Here is a 23,928-nt window from a genome sequence, read left to right as displayed (position 1 = left end):
TGGGGCAAAGAAAAAATTATGAAGGAAATTAGAAAAGATTTAGAAATGAATAATAATGAAAATACTTTGTTTCAGAGAGCCCTAGAAATTAGTACCTTTAAGTATTTACATTAGAAAAAAGGTTGAAAATTAATGAGCCATGCATTCATCTTAAGGAGTTAGAAAAAGAGTGGCAAAATAAACTCCAAGAATGAAGTAAACAGGAAGTAATGAAACCAAGAGGTGACATTAATGAAATAGGAAACAAAGAAGCAATAGACAGAATCAAAAAAATCAAAACCAAATCCTTGGAAATACTAATAAAATAGACAAACTTCTGGCAAGAATGATCAAGAAAAAAAAAATAAAGGAACAAATAAAAAATGTTATAAATGGTAAGGAGATACAGCTAAAGTTCTATATAAAAATCATAGAATACTACGAAAAATTTTTGCCAAGACCTTTGAAAAGTTAAGAAGAAAACATATAATTTCCTAGAAAATGAAAACTTACCAAAACAGATGTAGTAAATCATACAAAATCAAAATGCACTCAAAGAAATAATTACTAATTTAAAATCTAACCAACCAATTAGGATGGCTACTATCAAAAAAACATAAAATAATAATGTTGGTGAGGACGTGGAGAAATTGGTACCAGCCGTGCACAGCTTTCTGTGTGTGAGAAGTAGTGCAGCTGTGGTGGAAAGCAGCATGATGTTTCTCAAAATACTAAAAACAGAATTACCATATGATCCAGAAATCTACTTCTGGATGGATATTAAAATAACTGAAAGCAAGTGCTTGAACACATATTTGTACACTCATGTCCAGAGCACCATTATTTGCAATAGCCAAAAGGTAGAAGCTACCCAACTGCCCATCAACAAATGAATAGATAAACAAAATATGGTATATACGTTCAATGGAATATTATTCAGCACTAAAAAGGAAGAAAAATCTGACATATGCTACAATATGGTTGAAACTGGAGGACATTATGCTTAGTGAAATAAGCCAGTCACAAAAGAACAAATACTGCATGATTCCACTTATGTGAGGTATGTGAGATAGTCAAATCCCAAGACAGAAAGTAGAATGGTGGTTGCCAGGGCCTGGGGAGAGAGAGAATGGGGAGTTATTGACTAAAGGTATAGAGTTTCAGTTTTGCAAGATGAAAAGACTTCTGTGGATGGATGTTGGTGATAGCTGCAGAACAATGTGAATGTACTTAACACTACTGAACTGTACATTTAAAAAGGGTTAAGATGGTAAATTTTAAGCTATACATATTTTACCAAAAGTAAAAAATAGAAAAAAAAATTTTGCAAAAAACACATACTAGGAAAATACAATTTTATAGACACATTAAGCAAAACCTTCAAAGAGGAAATTATTTCTATTTTATGCAACCTGTCCCAGAAATTAAGATAAAAAATACAGGAAAAACTAGCCAGCTGAAATTATGAAGCTAATATAATCTTGCAAAGAGAAAAATTAGGAAAATCCTAAATATTTGCAAAACAAATTCAATTATGTATTCTTAAATCATGACGAAATAAGTTTAGTATCAGAAAAGCCATTAATGTAATATATCACATTAAAAAGTTAAATGAAAAAAGCAACCTTTCCGTAAGATCCAGAAAACATTCAATGAAAATTAATACTTATTATTTTTAATATCTTACAAAACTAGGGATAGCAGGAACTTTCTTAACGTGATAAAAGCCATTTATAGAAATCTGTAAATTAATTAAAACTGCAAATCAGAAAAGAAACAGGGCAAAAAAAAAACCCAGTCAATTTCACTCATCTTAAAATGCCAAGTTACTGAACTAGCTATCTGTGTAAACCTAAATCTTACATATTGATTAACACAGATGAAAAGGTGGCAAGAGTCAACTATCCACGCCGCAATTTATCTGTTCTTGGGGCAATTCTACGATGCCAAAAAGCCAACACGGACTTAAGAATACATGCACCTACCTAACAAATCTCATCAAAGTGGTCCTAAATAGAATCCAGTATGTGGTCTCCTATAATGGCATCAAAAAATATTGCAACAATTAAAAGAATAAAGGAATAAGGCTGTAACTGGCCAAAATATCCAACTTCACTATGAAGGCCTTTTATGCATTCATTTATCTAATTTTAAACATGAATAAAAAACAATGGACAGGATGCAAAAGACTCCTGAGCAAGATGGACAGGTACACAATCTCCAGTGTTTTATTTCTTTAAATTTTTAATGCTTTTGCTTTTATCAAAGTTACCCATGCACAAAATTTACACAGTCAATGATTCTGCTCTCCCACTTCTTTTCACAATCCAGAGGCACTGATGTAAGCTGATAATTTTATCTTTTTTCTATATATTCTTTAATATATATTTGTACTGCTACATCTTCATTTTTCAGTTTTAGAATTATCTATTGACTTGTCACCATAAAACATAAGAATTTAGCTCTATTCCTTGAACCTGGCCTCAGCAGCTACACACTATATCCCTAATATCACTCCATCTTCCAAAATGGAGGGGAAAAAAAGTGTTATCTAATTATCAAGGTGGCAGAAGTATGGGGTTTACCACATTACTTTCGGATGTTGAAATACTTGATAATCTAAAAACAATTTTTTTTGAGAGAGAGAACCAAATTGTAGGATTGTGAAAATTCTGTTTTATAGCTTTGTGATTTTCCTGACACAATAGATATGCCTACTTCACTGATTCCAAGAGAGGCCAAATTGACAAAACAATTATTACTAAAATTCAGTAATTGTGATCAGAGATGGGCATTCCCTGCTCCTCTATAAATATCTACTTTGGAACTGAAACAATGGTCACTGTGTTTCAGATAAAGAACCTAATAAAGTCTTAATTAAAAGCATTTATAATCAATAGCTTATAAAGAAAAAATAGGATAATTATCTAAATTAGGCAGGTAAAATACTAAACTTGTCATCTACCCTCATCAGGGCAAGAGAGTTCTCACTCATAAACTCCTATAAATAAACCCACTTCTTTTATTCCTCATACATGAAGTTGTAATATTGTGGATTTCAAGATGAAGCACACATAAAATTTCTATATAAAGAAGTACATGTTGCAAAACTTTGAGAGCATATTGAAGTAGAAGCAGCTTGAGTTATATAAATTTGCCTCACTGTAACCCTGTTTCTGATCCTTGATGATCCAACTGAAAGAGAGCAGCTGTGAAATAATCATCAGAGTTGCTCCAGTCTTTTAATACCATGCAAGGCCACAATTCTACTACTCCTCACAATTGACACATAAGAGCCAGAAGAGAAAGTATCAGTCTCCACTTGGTGGATGTATAAAAGTAGCCACAATTCTAGTCATTCTAAACTACCATAATCTGGAATAAGAGTTTAAGGTTTTATGTCTTTAATGTTTAGATATATAATTAACTTCATAAAGGCAATGTGTGTCAGCTACAAATAACTGCCAAAAACATACTATAAATTTTAACATTTAAAATAGCTAGAAACACTCCATTCTAATCCCTAAATAAACAGATGCCAAAATAAAAAAAAAGTACTAATTATTCTAAGTAACCCGCATAATTAAGCAACTACCATAACGCAAATAAAAAGCAGCATATATTACAGCATATATGGTCCAAGGATTCATGCAGAGAAATATGGTTGAAACAGCTTTTCACATTTGTTTAGTTTAATAGTATTATGAGACCTGTGTAGAAGTCACAGAATAAAGTTTTATTAAAAACTAAACAGCTGAAGTTTCTAAACTGTAGGTATTTGTTACCAGTGTAAAACTGTATTTAACAACAAAGCAACTGTTTAAAACAAGAGATTCACAGAAGAGAACTTTATGTAGTTGTAATTTACTGATCCAATGACACAGACTCAGCAAAAACCTGAAGAAAATTATAGTTCTTCAGCTTTCTCATCCTGAATCATTGATTAGTGATCAGTATCTTCAAAACAGAGTGTTTAGCAAGAGAAAACTAATACAGAAAAGAGACTGTGATTATTAGCAGTGAAACGGCAATGGTCATATAACATCTAAAAAGTATGAAAAAAAGGTCTACCTGGACTAGTAATTCCAAAATTATTAATGTGATTATCTATTTTATATTTCTTAGCACATAGCCTTTTCCCAACTTAATCCAACTAACAGGTGAGGAAAATTTGTTCTAAAATAAATATAATAAAAAAGCACTCAATAATAATCAACTTCAGAAATGCAAAACAGATATAAACAACAAGACAGTAGGTTAATAAGCCAAGCCAATATCCTGAGATTTAATAAATTTATTTACCTTGCCCTTTAGGATGTCAATAATCAAGACTGGAGGATTCAAATGAACAGCATTTATTCCAGGGTATGGAGAAATTTCCCTTTTCTACCCTTAAGTCTTAGTTACTTTGTGAGAATAGGGAGGTTGGAGATGTTAAACTAAATTTTATTTCTTTCCAGCCAAAAAAAAATTTGGAGATGGAAGGAGGAAATTAAAAAAAAAAAAAAGTATGTCCGAAGGGAGACAGGCACATTACCTGAGAGTAATGCCAAAAGTGTTATTTTGATTCTCAAAAGAAACTGCCTCTCCAGCTGCCCCTGCCACCAAACAGGGTGTGGTCCATTAATATGGCCATGCTATATCCTCAGAAGGAAGCCCTGTGGTTCAGTTTTTCCAAGATGCCCTTAGTTCTTATGCAGTGTGAACCCTGTGATAAAGCCAGTAGGCCTGGCAAGGGCCAGAATGGAGATTATGTCAAAGACTCAGAGGTATGTAGGCAGAGAAGACTGAGGGGTGGCCTGGTCAGGAAGAGGTAAATAAATGACTGATGTTCCACTGGAACATTGTGCAAGTGGAAAGAACAGATCAATAGTTCACTAACCACTCTTCAGGACTGGTGGACCACAGAAAACAAAGTGTACAGGTAAACAAGGGACTCACACTTGAAATCAGAAAAGACTATAGAATACATCATGAAGTAAGATGCCAATTTTGCCTCCTAACATGGGGTCATGTAAGCCACACTCTTCTTCCAATAAACACAGGTGCCATCTTAAGAAGATGAGCAAGTGGATGTGAACCAAGGATTGTTATTTAAAAGAAGCTGGAACTGTTTAAATTACTTAAACGAGAAGAACTGTTTAAATTATTGTAACACACTAAGGTGTAAAGCAAACTGGTGGAGTAACGTCAACACCATGGGGGAGGGAGCTATTTCCAAAAACTCTCCTCTCTTAAGATACAACAAAAAAGGATATTCATATTATAACAGAGAACATCCACACAACACAAAAGACGTCTGAGAGACCCATGCAGCCATATGTTGGAAGGTGGAGGTGCTGGAGTCCTACCCCAAGGAAGTGGAACAAGAGAAAGCTTCTCTTCCTCCCCAAAGGACAGCAGCCCAGAGATTGCACAAAGCCTCCAAGAGGAAAGCGAGGAGGGAGTGGTGGCCCTCTGGAGGAACACCATAGATCTCTGAGGTCCCTCACAGCCCAGGGGAAAGCCCCATACAGAGATGACAAATGATCAGGGGGTGTCTTCATGAGGCCAACACCCCAGGAAAGCAGACAGTGAGGGCACAGCAAGAAGTCTCCAAGATAGCACAGGAGAAAAAAAGCATCCCTACCCCCAGCCTGGTGCCCCAGCCCAGCACCTGGGAGCTGTCCCATGGATCCCAGTGGGCTCATAATACACAGTTCATAACCTCCAACCAGTCACGAAAGGTGAAAGTGGTGAACAAATACTACCGCAGTGCATAAGCACAAATCCATGGCAGCTAGTACTATGAAGATATATATTAAATCTCCAGACCAAAATGAAAATGATAAGTACCCAAAAATCAATACTCCAGAGACAGAAATCTATAACCCAAATGACAGAGAATTCAAAATATCTACCGTTAAGAAATGCAAGGAGTTAAAAGAGATTCCAGATATACAATTCAATGATTTCAAGAGCTAATTGACAAAACAGATTGAAACTTTAAAGAAGAACCAGTCAGAAATATCAGAGATGAAAAACACAATCAGTGAGATAAAGTAGAATATAGATTCCCTGAACAACAGAGCTGAAAGCATGGAGGAATGAATCAGCAACAATGAAGACAGAAATACAAAAATACATCAGACGGAGGAGGGAGAACTAAGACTCAAACCAGGTGAAGAAAGTCTCTGAGAAATATCCAACTGAAATTAGGAAAGGCAACATAAAGATTATAGGTATTCCAGAGAGAGAAGAGAAGGAGAATGGAGCAGAAGGCTTGTTCAAAGAAATAATAGCAGAGAACTTCCACAGCCTAGGGAAGTGCATGGAAATCCAGGTGAAATAGGCCACCCGATCTCCTAACTGTGCCAATATAAAAAGACCTATGGAGGAGTGACTTCAGCATCATGGTGGACTGAGCTTTCCTAGTAATCTCTCCCTTCCACCATACAATGAAAAGGACATTCATACTCCAACAGAGGACATCCAAACACAACACAGAAAACGTCTGAGACACACACACAGTGATATGACAGAGGGCAGAGAAGCTGGAGCCCCCCTTGAAGAGGGTGGAACGGGGTAAGAGAACACTTCGCTCCCTCCCCTAAAGACTGCGATGTGGGACCACGGGAGGCCTCCGAGAGGGGAGAAACGGGGGAGGTGATAATCGTTCGAGGGAACATCAAGGATCCCCAAGGGCCCTTGCAAGCTAGAGGGAAGCCCTGTACCAGGGAGAAACCTTTAACAGGGGGTGACCTCATCAAGCCAACATCCCAGGAAAGCAGATAGTGAGAGCAGGGCAAGAAAACACAGAGACAAAGCAGGAGGAAGCACAGCTCACCCCAACCACTCAGTGTTGGCTCCAGTGCCTGAGATCTGGAGTGAAGGGGAAGGGCTCAGAATACGTGGCTCTTGACACCCACCCAGTGGCAACAGGTGATAACTGTGACCAAGTAACACGAGGATGCAAAGAAAACAAAGCCACTCCCTCTAGCAATATGAAATATTACCTTAGATGTCCAGACCAGAAATTGACAAGTACCCAGAAACTAGTGCTGAGGACACAGAAATATGTAATCTAAATGACAAAGAATTCAAAATAGCTTTCATCAAAAAACTCAACGAGATAAAAGAGAATGTAGAGAAACAATTCAATGAGTTCAGGAGATACTCCACAAAAGAGATTGAAAATATTAAGAAGAATCAATCAGAAATATTAGAGATGAAAGACACAATGAAAGAAGTAAAACAAAATATGGATTCCCTGAACACTCGAGCAGACATTATAGAGGAGTGTATCAGCATAATCAAGGATAGACATGCTAAAATGCTCCAGATAGAGGATGAGAGAGAACCAAGACAAAAAAGAAATGAAGAAAGTATCCAAGAAATAGCCGATTCAATTAGGAAGGGCAACATAAGAATTATAGGTATTGCAGAAGGAGAAGAGAAGAATGGAGCAGAAAGCTTGTTCAAAGAAATAATAGGTGAGAAGTTCCTAAACCTATGGAAGGAGATGGAAATCTATATGGAAGAGGCAATCAGACATAGTTAGCAGTAAATACGTTAATGTAAAAAGATCTAAGGCAAGTAATATAGTAGTGAAACTGACAAAAGTGAACAACGAAGAAAGAATGCTAAGGGTAGCAAGGCAGATGAAAATAACCTACAAAGGAACCCTATCAGGTTTTCAGCAGATTTCTCTTCAAAAGCCTTACAGGCTAGGAGAGACTAGATGACATGTTCAAATGTTTGAAGGACAAAACCTTTCAGCCAAGAATACTCTATCCAGCGAAAATATCCTTCAAATATGAAAGAGACATAAAAACTTTCCCAGACAAACAAAAGCTAAGGGGGTTCACAGCCATGAGAGCCCCTCCTACAAGAAATACTCAAGAAGGCCCACAGACTTGAAAAAAAAAGGGGGGGGGGGAATAAAGGGGTTACAAATCATGGAGTAAGTAGATAAATAGGTACAGAGAATCAGAACAGGTTAGCAAACACTCAAGTATAGCAGTAAAGATAAAGAGAAGGATATCACCAAAAACAAAGATAATCTTGTCATTTTAACTACAAACACAACCCAAGATGGAATAGATGTGAGAAAAAAAACATAGGAGGGGACAAGGAAAAGGAATGAATTGATTTAGTCCAAGGATATGAGGCAGCATCAGAAAATGGACTATCTTACCCAAAAGATTTTTAATACAAATCTTATGGTAACCACTAAAGAAAAAAGCAGAACAGAGACACAAATAATAAACAAGGAGAAAACAAGGAAACACAGGACAAAAAAAAAAAAAAAGAAACTCATAGAGCAAAATACACAGCATGAGAAATGAAGGAAATGCAAGAGAATCAGGAAACGAGAGAGGAAATGGCAGCATTAAGCCCTCATTTATTGATAATCACCCTAAACAGAAAGGCATTGAATTCTCCAATAAAAAGACACAGAGTGGCAAGATGGATTAAAGAATGAGATCCAACAATATGCTGCCTCCAGAAAACATATCTCAGTTCCAATGACAAACACAGGCTCAGAGTGAAGGGATGGAAGATGATACTCCAAACTAATAGCAAACAAAAGAAAGCAGGTGTTGCAATATTTCTATCAGACAAAGTAGACTTCAAGATAAGATAGGCAAACAGAGACAGAGTGGGGCAGTATATAATAACCAAAGGGACACTCCATCAAGAAGAAATAACACTTATAAACATCTATGCAAGCAACACAGGAGCACCAAAGTATATAAAGCAACTATTAAAAACCTAAAAGAAGCTATTAACAATAACACAATAATAATAGGGGACCTCAACACTCCATTCACATCAATGGACAGATCATCCAGGCAGAAAATCAAGAAAGAAACAGTGGAATTAAATGAAAACCTAGACCACTTGGACTTAACAGATATATATAGAACACTTTATCCAAAAACAGCAGAATACACATTCTTCTCAAGTGTGCACGTAACATTCTCAAGGAGAGACCGTATGTTGGGAAACAAGGCAAGCCTCAATAAATTTAAGAAGACCGAAATAATTACAAGCATCTTTTCTGATCACAATGCTATGAAACTACAAATTAACTACCAAAGAAAAGCTGAGAAAGGGACAAAGATGTGGAGACTAAACAACAGCTGTTGAACAAGCAATGGAGCACTGAAGAAATTAAAGGAGAAATCAAAAAATGTCTGGAGACAAATGAAAATGAAAACATATCCTACCAACTCACATGAGAAGCAATAAAAGCAGTACCAAGAGGAAAACTCATCGCAATACAGGCTCAACTCCTATTAAGAAACAAGAAAAACCCCAAATGAGCAATACCAAACTGCACCTAACTGAATTAGAAAAAGAACAACAAACAAAGCCCAAAGTCAGGAGAAGGAGGGAAATCATAAAAATCAGAGGAGAAATAAATGCAATTGAAACAAAAAAGACAGCAGAAAGGATAAATGAAACAAAGAGCTGGTTCTTGAGAAGATAAAGAAAATTAACAAACCCCTAGCCAGACTTACAAAGAAAAAGAGAGAGAAACCTCAGACAAATAAAATTAGAAATGAGAAAGGAGAAATTACAACAGATACCACAGAAATATAAAAGATTATAAGAGAATACTATGAAAAGCTATATGCCAACAAATTAGAAAATCTAGAAGATATGGATAAATTCTTGGACTCTTACAACTTCCTAAAGCTGAAGCAAGAAGAAACACAATCTCAAGAGACTAATCACAAGGAAAGAGACTGAAACAGTAATCAAAAACATTCCAAAAAATAAAAGTCCAGGACCAGAAGGCTTCCCTGGTGAATTCTACCAAATATTCAAGGAGGATTTAATACCTATCCTTCTCAAACTATTTCAAAAAATTAGGGAAGATGGAACACTTCCTAACACATTCCATGAGGCAAACATCACTCCTATGCCAAATCCTGACAAGGACAACACAAAAAGAGGAAAATTACAGGCCAATGTTGCTGATGAATATAGATGCAAAAATCCTCAACAAAATATTGGCAACACGAATACAGCAATACATCAAAAAGATCATACACCATGATCAAGTGGGATTCATACCAGGGACACAGGAATGGAACAACATCAGCAAATCAATGTGATAAACCACTTCAACAAAATGAGGAATAAAATCCACATGATCATCTCAATAGGTGCAGAGAAAGCATCTGACAAGCTCCAACAGCCATTCATGATAAAAACTCTTAACAAAATGGGGATAGAAGGAAAGTACCTCACTATAATAAAGGCTATATATGACAAACCCACAGCCAAGATCATACTAAATGGGGAAAAACACAACGCCATCCCTCTGAGAGTAGGAACAAGACAAAGATGCCCACTCTCACCACTCTTATTCAACATTGTACTGGAGGTTTTGGCCAGAGCAATTAGGCAAGAAAAAGTAATAAAAGGAATCCAAATAGGTAATGAAAAAGTGAAATTCTCACTGTTTGCAGATGACTTGATTTTATGTATAGAAAACCCTGAAGAATCCATCAGATAACTATTAGAAATAATCATCAACTACAGCAAAGTTGCAGGGTACAACATCAACTTAGAAAAATCAATTGCATTTTTATACTCTAATAATGAACTAACAGACAACTCAAGAACACAATCCCATTTACAATTGCATTTACAAGTGCAACAAAAGAATAAAATATCTAGGAATAAATTTAACCAAGGAAGTGAAAGACCTGCACAATGAAAACAATAAGAAATTATCGAGAAATTGATGATGACATAAAGAAATGGAAAGATATTCCATGCACATAGATTGGAAGAACACACATAGTTAAAATGCCCATACTACCTAAAGCAATCTACAGATTCAATGCAATCCCAATCAGAATCCCAATGATGGAAATAAAACAAAGAATCCTAAAATTAATATGGGGCAAAAAAGGATGCCAAATATTTAAAGCAATCCTGAGAAAAAAAGAACAAAGCTAGAGGCATCACAATGCCTGACTTCAAAACATACTACAAAGCTACAGTAATCAAAACAGCATAGTACTGGTACAAAAACAGGCACACAGATCAAGTGAACAGAACTGAAAGCCCAGAAATAAAACCACAGATATGGACAGCTAATCTTCAACAAAATTACTAAGAGGATATAATGGAGAAAAGATAGCCTCTTCAATACACGGTGTTGGGAAACTGGACATCCACATGCAAAAGAATGAAAGTAGGCTATTATCTTACGCCATACAAAAAAATAAACTACAAATGAATCAAACACTTGAAGGTAAGATCTGAAAACATAAAACTTCCAGAAGAAAATACAGGTAGTATACTCTTTGATGTTGATCTTGAAAGGATCTTTTCGAATACCATGTCTTCTTGGACAAAGGAAATAAAAGAAAAAATAAACAAGTGGGACTTCATCAGACTAAAGAGCTTCTGCAAGGCAAAGGAAACCAGCATCAAAACAAAAAGATAATCTACCAACTGGGAGAAAATATTTGCAAATCATGTATCTGACAAGGGGTTAATCTCCATAATATATAAAGAACTCACACAACTAAAGAACAAAAAGACAAACAGCCCAATCAAAAAATGGGGAGAAGATATGAGCTGACATCTCTCCAAAGAAGATATACAAATGGCCAAAAGGCACAGAAAAGATGTTCAACATCACTAATCGTTAGGGAAATCCACATCAAAACTACACTAAGATATCATCTTATACCTGTTCCATGGTTATAATCACTAAGAGAAAAAATAACAAATGTTGGAGAGGTTGCAGCAAAAAAGGAACCCTCATACACTGCCAGTGGGAATGCAAACCAGTGCAGCTACTATGGAAAACTATGGAGATTCCTCAAGAAACTAAAAGTAGAAATACCATGACCCAGCTATCCCACTACTGGGTATCTATTCAAAAAACCTGAAATCAACAATTCAAAATGACTTATGCATACCTATGTTCATTGCACCATTATTGACAATGGCCACGATGCGGAAGCAATCCAAGTGCCCATAGACTGATGATTGGATAAAGAAGATGTGGTATATATATACAATGGAACACTATACAGCCATAAAAAAAGACAAAATTGTCCCATTCACAACAACATGGATGGACCTAGAGGGAATTATGTTAAGCAAAATAAGCCAGACAGAGAAAGACAAACACCATATGATTTCACTCATATGTGGAAGACAGATAAACACACGGACAAAGAGAATAGTTCAGAGGTTACCAGGAGAAGGGGGCTTGGTGGGTGGGGACAGGGGGTGAAGCAGGGTACTTACATGGTGACAGACAGGTAATAATGTACAAGTGAAACTTCACAATATTGTAAACTATTATGAACTCAATAAAAAAAAACTATTTACCTAGTTAAAAATTTTTCCTTGAACCAATGAAGACGACTAAATCAGCTATGGTAGATAGCTACATATTCTCCGCATATCCTTGTTACAACGTGAGAGAATTTACCACCATAAGAATTCCAAAAGTTAAAAGAAATATAAAAATTAACAATCAGCTATATTCATATGTGAATTATATACTGAATACATATACTTGTTCTCTCTCTCGCACACACACACAACTATAAAATTTTCTCATCCTATTAAAGAGAAAACGAAGGCAATGAAAGCTATGTCTTATAAGGAAGGGTAAGTTGTTTTTAGATCATTTCTCTAACTTAAAATGTACACTTATTGAGATATTGGGGGGGAAACTCACCAAGATTTATTCTAAATGAGTTCTAGTTTGTCTGCTTGACTTGATTTTCTATTGAAAGGCAAACAAGATGTTTTCCTAATATGATTATAAAAAGAGAGTAAATACTTCTGCTTCTACAAACAAAGGTAAGCAAGGTAAGGAAATGAAAGGATCTATTAGAAATCATCTATTATTTTCCAGATTGTAATCAATTCTGGGAGACATCTACTACTACTTCTACCTCAATGTCAGGCATACTCTGGCCAAACAGATCAGCTTATGTAAGTTCATTAAACACAGTGATGTCTTTATGTTTTTATTAATTTTAAATTTCTTTTTTCTTCAATCACCTAATTAACATATTTTTTTCAATTTTAAATACTAATTTTGGGATTTTTAAAATCACACTTGGTTGCAAACATCCAAAAAATTATAGTTAAGATCCTTCATGAATCAAATGAAAATAAACTATTGTTTTCTCTCTATATAAGTACACAGTTTAACAAACAGAGCTTATATGATTTACATGATTTTAAAGCCAAGGAGTCTCAGAAACACAGAAATGCATGGATTCAAAATTTTTTAAAAGACACTTTTTAACTTCATTCTCTATATAGAATTAAATGTACTTCCTGCAACTTCCACAAAAACCACTATCAGCTTCTCTAGATAGTGTGAAAACAGGACCACAAAGAAATCAGAGTTTTAATTAAAACTACTACTTTAAATGCATTTAAAAAATTATATTTTGGATCTTATTAAAACTAGCACTCATTTGTTTAGATCTTTAAAAATCACTTACTTTTATCATCTATATTCTAAGATGATGAAAGAGAAAAAAAATCAAACATGTAACAGCTTTTTTATGAAGGCTCAAGAAATACAAGGAAAATTTCCTGATCAAATTACAATAAAAACACAAAACATTAAACCCTTCTTGCTTGGCAGTTACCTATTATGTTTAACAGGCTTAAAACAAAATGTGTCAAAGATCAAGAGTAAGTTATCTGATACGACAAGTGCATAAGGTCAAAGGTACAATTTCATAAGATCAGAGGTGGTATAAATAACATCTTACATGTCAAAGAAGAAGGGACATAGACAAGATGTATATAATATAAAGACATCACAGCTGACAAGTAATAACTTTAAGTAGAATAAGTATGTTTACTATAGATAACTCTACTGATTAAAAATAAAACTTCCACGTGAGTAAATATAAAATTGTCTTTCTATATCACATAACTCATATGCTATATTGCACACTTGTTTTCAGAAAGAAGGGGCTATAACCAAGAATAACTACATGAATTAGGTGAGAACTTAAAGAAAATTTAATTCTTTCGAATTGAAACAGTACATAAAATGAGCACGTCAATCAAATCTCAAACCACAACAGCTAAACATCAGACTATGCTATGATAGCTACAGAAGTTAGATAATATTGCACATTTTTCTTCCAAAGTGCACGAATTAAATATTCTTTCCTTATTAGAAAACACATAAAATTTAGATTTCCGTTTACATAATAGCAGTGCTCCCGAAAATTTTAAAATAAGTTTTTGTAAATTAAATAATATTTAGGTTTTTTATTAAGAGAATTTAATGAGAAATAATTTTTATAAGTGGAAGAATTTCCTTTATAATGGGAATAATGAAAATTCTAATTAATGAAGCAATTTAGGATTTTTTCAAACTGGAGCACACATATACATGACTAGTTTTAAAGAGCAAACTTCAGTAGAGAATAGGAATAATTATATGAATGATTCAAGTAAAAAGAAAAATTCCATACTATTCTCTCTTAAAATACCCATACAATTTCAGAAAAAGGCAAAAGATTATTTGAGGTAAACAAAATAGATGATTAGTTCCATTTTTATTTCATTTTTATTAATAGTACCTAAAGTCATTTGGTATAACCTTTCAGTTCAATTCAACTCAACCCAATGGGCTTTTATTAAATAGCTTATTATGTGTCGAGTATTATGTCAAACAATGGATATACAGGAATTAAACATTAGGAGACTTCCAATTCCAGCCACAGTGAACTGGCTTATACTACACTAATCTTCCAACTCCAAAAGTTGCACAAAATACACAAAACATCTGTTTGAAGGCATTGAAGAACAGCCAACACAGCCAGGACTTGAGAGACCATGATCCCTAAAGGAAGGGAAAGCACATGAGGTGAGCTCCGCAATCACTATGGGTTTTTTCTTAAAGGTTTATGACAATTTTTGGCATGAGAGAACAGTGCAACCTGAAAGGGGCAGTCTTACTGAGCTGAGAAGACAGAATTTGGTTTAAAGCTGACAAAGTGATGGGAACTTGAAGGGCAAAAATCCTCAAAAGGAAGAAATCATAGAGAAGTGAGCCCAAGTAACTGTGTAATTTCCCCTGAAGCATTTGCTATATCCAGAAACTTAGGAGAAAACAGTAGCTTCATTCCTCCTACCTAAGTAAAATTTATTAAGAACCAACCACAGAATTACCCTTACTTCCTGACAGTATCCAATCCAGCAAAGCCCCAAGTACTTGAACACCACAACCCCCCCATACACAAAATCACCTAGCACAAGCCCAAATCCGGTAAGTCCTTTCTAACACCTTATTGAGAAGCCCCATAACTCCGCATAATGTGCATTTTCCGTTCTTTGAACAAATCAATAAAGCCCATTTTATTCAACTATAGATGTGCTCCTAATGGTCTTTGCCTGGAAGGCACGGAAAAAAAATCTAAGAAAAAAGAATGAACTAGAGCTTCATATAAACATTAAAGATCAATCTCACAGACTTAAGGATGAGTCAAAGAAGCCAGACACAGAAAGTACAGACTGTATGATACCATTTATATGGAGTTCAAGATAGTACTAGTCATCAGAGACATGACAGAGCCTTCTGGAGTGCAAGAATTGATCTATATCTTGATATAAGTGGAACATACATAAAAATTCATCTATACACTTGAGGTATATATTTGAGATTTGTGTACTCTATTAATATATGCTATATTCCAAAAAACACAAAGAGTTACACACGTGCACGTACCCACAGGTACTGCCCATAAAGAACCACAACAATCTTTCATGGACATCTTAAAAGATGCTTGACCAAACATGAATTTCCCATCTTTGGGTAGCTTTAGAAATTTGGTATTACAACTAGAACCGACAAATCTATGTCTCCATAAGAGTTGAATGAAAAATATAAAAATACATATTTCAATCTAAATTCCATGTAAACAATAATTATTGGTAGTTAAATAATGCATTTCCAAACATTTCTAAATATTGTACTGATAATATGAAATTTATATTGTTAACTGTTTTCCAAGAAATGTAGAGCATCACTAGATAATGTTTTTCTTGTCTTACTGAAATATCAAAATACCATGACTTTTTTTGCACTGCAATTATATAAATAATAGTACTAAATTCTTATTTTTATGTTTTTTGTTAAATTAACATGTATACTAAAATTATGACACATTTGTGTACTATATGTAGTAGTAATTAAATATTATATATAGTTTTAATGATGCAAATATATATGAACATGGAATTCTTCACAATAAAAGAGAACATACTAGGTACTCAATACACATAAACAAACAAAAGTAAAGCTTACCACTTCTTCGTCTGAAAGTTCACGTCCTTGGATGCTACTATTCTCTCTCACAGCTTGCTGGTGTTTTTTTCCTTTAATGTGGCTAAAAAGATACACCTCTGAAGAGATCTAAAACCATAAAATGAAAGCAATGTAATCAACATATAATTATATCTGATTTTAAATATTACACATTCAATTTGCAAGTTGAGATCGCTCTTTCACATATTAGGCATAAGAATATTTTCTTCAGAACACAATTCTGAGAATCCTCTACAAGATACGGTCAAAAAAGGCAGGTGATCATAGCCAACCTTAACAGGATATCATTTCCTTTAAGTCTCAAGGTTCAAGTTTCAGCATTGAAAATGCTTCTTTCCTTGGGGCCAGCCCAGTGGTGCAGCAGTTAAAAGTATGCACGTTCCCCTTCCTGGAGGCCTGGGGTTCGCAGGTGCGGATCATGGGTGTGGACATGGCACCGCTTGGCACGCCATGCTGTGGTAGGCATCCCACATATAAAGTAGAGGAAGATGGGCATGAACGTTAGATCAGGGCCAGGCTTCCTCAGCAAATAAGAGGAGGACTGGCAGTAATTAGCTCAGGGCTAATCCTCCTCAAAAAAAAAAAAAAATGAATGCTTCTTTTCTTTTTCAGTCCCAATACCCAAAAATATTGTCTTGGGCTATAATTAAGCAGGTATACATCCATTTTAGTAGCAACTGCATGCTTTGGCACTTTGTGCTGCCACTCATAAATGCTGATACTATTTTTCTACTACTTACTTTGCATAAAAATCATGAAAGAAATCCAAGTACCCAGCAGATGCCTTAGTATAGATAAGTTTTAAAAGACTGGGAGAATATACTTCCATAGTTTAGTAATAAATCATAATATATCATCACAATATTGATAATGACAACCTACCAGGACACTGCAGAGAGAACACTGCTTCTTTCTTTCATAAGGGGTCAGTTTGGGGGCATAATCAGTATTTGCATGTCGTCCACTGCTTAACTCAGCAGCTTTTTCTTTTCTTTGTTCAATCTGTTCCATGTGCCTTCGAATGCTTTCATCATGCTGTAGATGAAGTCAGAGTGTGAGAATATCAAAAATTATTCAAATTATACTGAGAACTTGAAAAATAATATTTCCATTAAACTTTCTAAAATAATAGGAGAATATCCTAATCCAATGTAAACTTGAACACTGAAGACGAGAATCTACATAAAGCCCTTTAATAGAACGTTTCCTACACTGTGCATCATGGAACTATACCATGGGATATTAATGAGTGTTTTTGTGAAAGAGGTTCTACAGTTAAAAAACATTTGGAAAGTAGTAAGTTAAAGCTAAACGGGCTTTTAACACAGTGCACTATGACTCAATAAACCCAGCCTATACTAAGCAACATTTTACACAGGTATTTGACTACACCACACATTTGAGAAGCACTTCCTAGAACACACTATGGGAAATCGTGACCCACAGGTAAAGATCAAGCTTATCCTCATGGCAGACAAGGCCCATCATGACACAGAACTCTGCCCACATCTACTCTATCACTAGCTGTTCTACACCTCCAGTGACTTCCCAGAAAACAAAAAACAAATAAACCAAAAAAATAGTTTCAGACTTCTGACTTCATGCTCATACTATTTCACATGGCTGGAATGCCATCCCACCCGCCTACCCATTCAACTCATCTTTCTTTCAAGATTCAGCTCAGGAATTATTCTCTAAAATTATTTCCCTAACTGCTGAAACCCTTCAAGTTAGATTAAGTGCCCTCCTCTGTACTTCCATAGCACTCCATGTATACCCCTAACATAGGGAAATTGTCTGTTTAGCATCTGAATCTCACAGTAGATTATTAGTTTTTTGAAACTTAGAATCATATCTTACTCATCTCTGCATTCCCATGCCTACCACAAGGCTCAATAAATATTTGCTGCATTAAATTTAAATGCATGATAAAGTTCTAAGACTATACAAATAGTAACATATAGCCCTCTACCTTACAGAATTTACTGTCTCTGTGAGGAACTAACATGTAAATAATTGTAACAACGTGAAAAATTCATACTGGTAGAAACTCTAATACTACTGGCAAAGATTTTCTAGAAAATATCAGTTTATCATAATCTCCCAAGCTACAATTGTGCAATCCTAAGCATTGAAATCAAGTGAAACAAATTATAGTCATCTTTTAGTTTATTTCTAAATAATTAAATCTATGAATATCAGAGGGCTAGTAGCAATGCCTTCAAATCATTAATGAATTGCTTAATAAAAACAAGAAATGTTAAAATTCCTTTAATTTTTTTCCCTCAACTGCTTTACTTTATTAAAATAAATTTAGTGAAAACTAAACTGTCTGAAAAGACAGTTGAGTTAGAAATAATTGTAGCTTACTCATATAAATCTTGTAATCCAGAGACTAGAAACACGAATTAATTCAATTTTTCATATAATTAATTCAATATATAAAATTTTAAGCTCACGCTCCACTGACAAGCTCTAAAATTTCAAAAATTGAAATATATAATATCCCTACCTTGAGCTGAATTTTCTTCTGCAGCTCTTCCATAGCTTCTTGTTGAGCAGCGGTTAGTGCTGCCAGTCGTTCTTCCCTATCTCTGTAAGAAGACAGTAAAAATTATAAACTCAACTGCTTGGAGTAACAAATCTCATGAGGATAAAAAATACAATTAGGACACATAGGCTTTATGTTCTGAAAGGTTATTACAGCCATGCACCGCATAATGACATTTCAGTCAACAACAGACTGTATCTATGACTGATCACACAAGACTAGTACCAGATAGCCTGGGTGTGTAGTAGGCTATACCATCTAGGTTTGTGTAAGTACACTTCTATCATGTTCACATAACAACAAAATTACCCAGTGACACATTTCTCAGAATATATCCTCAACGTTAAGCAACACAACTGCATTCTTTAGAATTATTTTTGTCTGAGTGCCTACTAAGTCTCAGGTACACCACTTATTAAATGTTTGGGGAGCAACAGAGATTATTAGTTATGAAAATAGGATTCTGAACCAAGGAATGGGTTTAAATATTAGCTCTGGGACTATCATTTAAATATGGCACGTGGAGGGGCTGGCCCAGTGGTACAGCAGTTAAGTTCACACGTTCCACTTTGGCAGCCTGGGATTCACCAGTTTGGATCCCCAGTGTGGACCTAGGCACCACTTGTCAAGCCATGCTGTGGTGGGCGTCCCACATTTAAAGTAGAGGAAGATAGGCACGGATGTTAGCTCAGGGCCAGACTTCCTCAGCAAGAAGAGGAGGACTGGTGGCAGATGTTAGCTCAGGGCTAATCTTCCTCAAAAAAAAAAAAAAAAAAAAATGAATGAAATAAAAAAAAGTATGGCATGTTGAAAACATACACTTATCTCTGTTTCCTTCCAAAAATCCACTAAAAACACAAGAAAGGAATAGAAAAGTCATAAACTCACAAAGATAAAGAGAACAGGAAAGGAAGCAATCACAAACAAATTATGAGACATACAAAGAAGTATGACCTAGTTTAGGAAAAAAGCAATCAACCGAAACTGTCTCTGAATGAAGGCATATGTTGGTTTTAGTAGGCAAAGACTATAAAACAGTTACTATAAATATATTCAAAGAATTTAAAGAAAGTATGTCAAAATAACAAAAAATATTATGACAATGATTCAACAAGTAGAGAATCTCAACAAAGAAACAGTTAAAAAAAAATTTTTTCCTATAAAAGGAACCAGGAATCCTTAAATAAAGGGCTGATTCTAGGTGTGGAGCAGGAAAAGCACAAGATTAGTCTGAAGCATCTTGCAGTGCCAGAAAGTAAGGAAGTGCTCAAAATACAAAATGATGAAGTATGTCAAAGGGACATAGGGGCCAAATGAAAGAGCTCACAATGTCCAAAGCTGGAACAATGTAACCAAAAAAATAAATAACATAATACTGGTTAATAACCCAAAGTATAAAATAAATGTAAATGAGTCCACATTGACTTAAGAAAATAATTTAATAAATAAATGAGAGAGAACAGACAAATGTCCTCTACAGAAGAATTGCAAATAATTGATGTAGGAATTTGTCTCTCAAGGAGGTGGACTTTTCAGTGTGGGCTATGCTTATGGCTCGGCTCAAAGGAGGATAGCATAGGGAAATTATAAAAGTAACCATACAATGGAGAAACCTAACAAACACTACCTTAGCCAGGTGATCAAGGTTAAAAAAGTCATTGATAAGTCAATCTGATAGCATGAACCTTTGACAAGTTAAGAATGGTAATTCACATTCACCTCTGTGGTCTTTCTTCCAAAAACTCATAACATCAGTCTACCCATGAGAAAAACATCAAACAAATCCTGAGGAACATTCTACAAAATATCTGACCACTACTCAAAACTGTCAAGGGCATCAAAACTATAGAAAGTCTGAGAAACTGTTACAACTCAGAGGAGCCTGAAGAGAAATGACAATTAAATATCTGAAGAAATACCAGCCAAAAATTTCCAAAATTTGATGAAAAACATTAATGTACAGAGTAGGATGATCATGAAGAGAATCAACTTAGACAAATCATAGTCAAACTGGGGAAAGACAAACTGGAATGGAAAACTTTGAAAGCAGGAAGAAAAAAACAACTCATCATATACAGAGGAAATACAATATGATTAATGGCTGACTTTTCATCAGAAACAACAAAAGTGAGAAGCTTCAAAGTCTCGGGAAAAAACCCACAAACTCAATATTCAGGAAAACTATCATTCAAAATGAAGGCAACATGAAAATATTCCCAGATAAGCAAATATCAAAATAATTCAATGAAAGTAAAACTCCCTTACAAGATATACTGAAGGAAGTCCAACTAGCCAAAAGGAAATGATGCCAAGGGGTAACTCAAATCCACAGGAAGAAATGAAGTGCACCAGCAATAGTAAATATGTGGATAAATATAAAGCAATGTATAAATATATTTTCTGTTTTATTCTCTTCATTTTTTTGAAAAGTGTGGGGCTACACAAAGAAATAATTATAACACAATATTGTTGAGCTTATGACATTTATAGATCTATGTGACAACAACACAAGAGGAAAAGGACATAGAGTTGTATCGGAATAAAGCTGCTCTATTTTACCAAAATTAATTTACTTTTAACCCGAAGTAGTTTGTGATAAGTCAAAATGAATATTGTAATAAACAGAACAATCACTAAGCAAATCACTAATATAGTTTTAAAAATAAAGAAGAAAATTAAAATGATGTACTAAAAAGTATGGGTTTAACAAAAAAGAAGGCAGTAAGGGAGAACAAAAAAACCTGAGACATATAGAAAACAAATATCAAAATGGCAGACATAAATCAAATCATATTAATAATTACATCAACTGAGATTGGACTAAACACTTCAATCAAAAGGCAGAATTTTAAGACCAGACAGGAAAACAAACCTCAACTATATATAGTCGAGAGAGACACACTTTAGATTCAAAGATACAAAAGAATGAAAGTAAAAGGACAGTAAAGACATATCATGTAAACAATAACCATGGTTACATTTAAAACAGAAAAAAAAACCTCTGATCTTAAGACAAGAAATATTTTTTAAACCAAAGAGGGACATTTCATAATGTTGAAAGGGTTAATACCCCAGGAAGACATAACAATTATAAATTATATGCCCCTAATACTGAAGCATCAAAATAAAAGAGCAAAAATTGTCAAAACTGAAAAGAGAAATAGACAATTCAACAATTATATTTGGAGATTTCAATAATCCTCTCTCAAGAATTAATACAACTGAAGAGAAAATCAGTAAGTATACAGACAACTAGACAACACTATCAACTAACTTTACTTGACTGACATTTAGAGTACACATCATCCAACAAGAGCAGAATATACATACTTTCCAACATCATGTAGAACATTCTCCAGGATGGTCTACATCCAGGGGCATAAAATAAGTCTCAATAAACTTAAAAGGACTGAAATAATACAAAGTATATTCTTCAACCATAAAAGATTTAATTAGAAAACAACAGAAAAATTGGAGATATCCCAAAATATAATGAAACTAAATAACATGCTTCTAAATAACTCAAGAATCAAAAAATCACAAGAAATTTTATAAAATATCATGAATTAAGTGAAAATAAAAAATTACATATCAAAATTGATGGAATGAAATTAAAGAAGTGCTAAGAAAAAAATTTATACCTTTAAATGCTTATATTAGAAATGTAGAAATACCTAAAATCAATAAACTAAGTTCCAACCTAATAAAAGTAGGAAAAGCAGAGCTAATCAAACTGAAAGTAAGCAGAAGGAAAGAAATGATAAATATTAAAGCAGAAATCAATGAACTAGAAAACAGAAACACAATAGAGAAACTCAATGAATCCAAAAGTTGGTTCTTGGAAAGATCAACAAAATGCACAAACCTTTAACTAGACTAATATAAAAAAAGAGAGAGAGAGAAGAGATACAAATTACCAAAATTAGAAATGAAAGAGGGATATCACTATAGATCACACTGAAATTAAAATTCTTATAAGGAACTATGACCAACTTTATAAAGAGAGACAACTTAGATGAAAAGGAAAATTCCCAGAAAGTCATGAATTATGAAAGTTGACTCAATAAGAAACAGAAAAATCTCAACAGACTAATAGCATGTGGGGGAAAAAACACAAAAACTGAATTGGAATTTAAAATCTTCCTAAAAGAAAAATCCAAGTACAGATGGCGTCACTGGTAAATTCAAACATCTAGCAAGAAATACTACCAAACCTATGCAAACAGATTATACAAATAGTGCAGAAAAAAAAGACTTCCCATCATGATATTCTATGAGGCTAGTATTGCCATGACACAAAAGCCAGAAACAGACCTGATAAGAAAATTACATATCATTAGCTCTTATCAACATATCCTTAACAAGAATTCAATCATGTATAAAAATGATTATACACCATGACCATGTAAGAATTAACCCATAAAGGCATGGCTGGCTTAATATCAAAAAACGGATTAGTGTAGTATACTGTATAAAACAAAGAATAAAAAGCACAGGATTGCATCAGTGGATACACAAAAAGAAGCATTTATTTAACCAAATTCAAAGTCAATTTATGTTAAAAACTCTCAACAAACTAGAAACAGAAGAAAACTTCTTCAACCTGATAATGGGGATTTATGAAAAACCTACAACAAACATCATAAAATAATAATGCTAAATAATGCTAAAATACTGAATGCTTTCCCCCTAACCTCAAGAACAAAGTAAGAATATGCAATGTCACATCTTATATTAATATTAAACTGTAGGATCTAGCGAGTGCAATAAGGCAAGAAAAAGAAATTAAAGGCATCCATATTACAAAGCAAGAAATAAAACAATCTTAATTTGCAGATGACATGAGCCTTTAGGTAAAATATCTTTAAAAAAACAAAGAAAGAAAACACTACCAAAACTAATAAGAGAGTTGAGCAAGATCATAAAAAACAAGATTGTAGAATGAAATATATAAACATTGACCGTATTTCGATATACTAGCAAGAAATACTACCAAACACGAAATAAAGAAAATAATTCCATTCACACTGGCTTCAAAAAGAGTACTTAGGAATAAATTTAA

General features: G+C 34.3%; 1 protein-coding gene across 10 annotated transcripts in view; it reads right to left on the bottom strand.

Annotated features, from left to right (window-relative positions):
- Nucleotides 1–23,928, bottom strand: part of SCAPER (S-phase cyclin A associated protein in the ER) — a 513,402-nt gene that overhangs the window by 293,883 nt on the left and 195,591 nt on the right. For all 10 annotated transcript variants that reach the window (XR_006887542.1, XM_046653964.1, XM_046653961.1 and 7 more), the window contains 3 exons: nt 18,828–18,909; nt 17,198–17,350; nt 16,295–16,402 (listed from right to left, as the gene is read on the bottom strand). Coding sequence is in view for 9 of the 10 variants with exons in the window: in XM_046653964.1 (XP_046509920.1) it covers nt 16,295–16,402; nt 17,198–17,350; nt 18,828–18,909 (343 nt within the window). In the remaining variant the exon portion in view is untranslated. The remainder of the gene's footprint in view (nt 1–16,294; nt 16,403–17,197; nt 17,351–18,827; nt 18,910–23,928) is intronic.

This window comes from Equus quagga, chromosome 2 (genome assembly GCF_021613505.1).
Source record: "Equus quagga isolate Etosha38 chromosome 2, UCLA_HA_Equagga_1.0, whole genome shotgun sequence".
Lineage (NCBI taxonomy): Eukaryota > Metazoa > Chordata > Mammalia > Perissodactyla > Equidae > Equus > Equus quagga.
The sequence above is the reverse complement of the archived record's forward strand: the minus strand, read 5'-3'. Positions and strand labels throughout refer to the sequence as shown.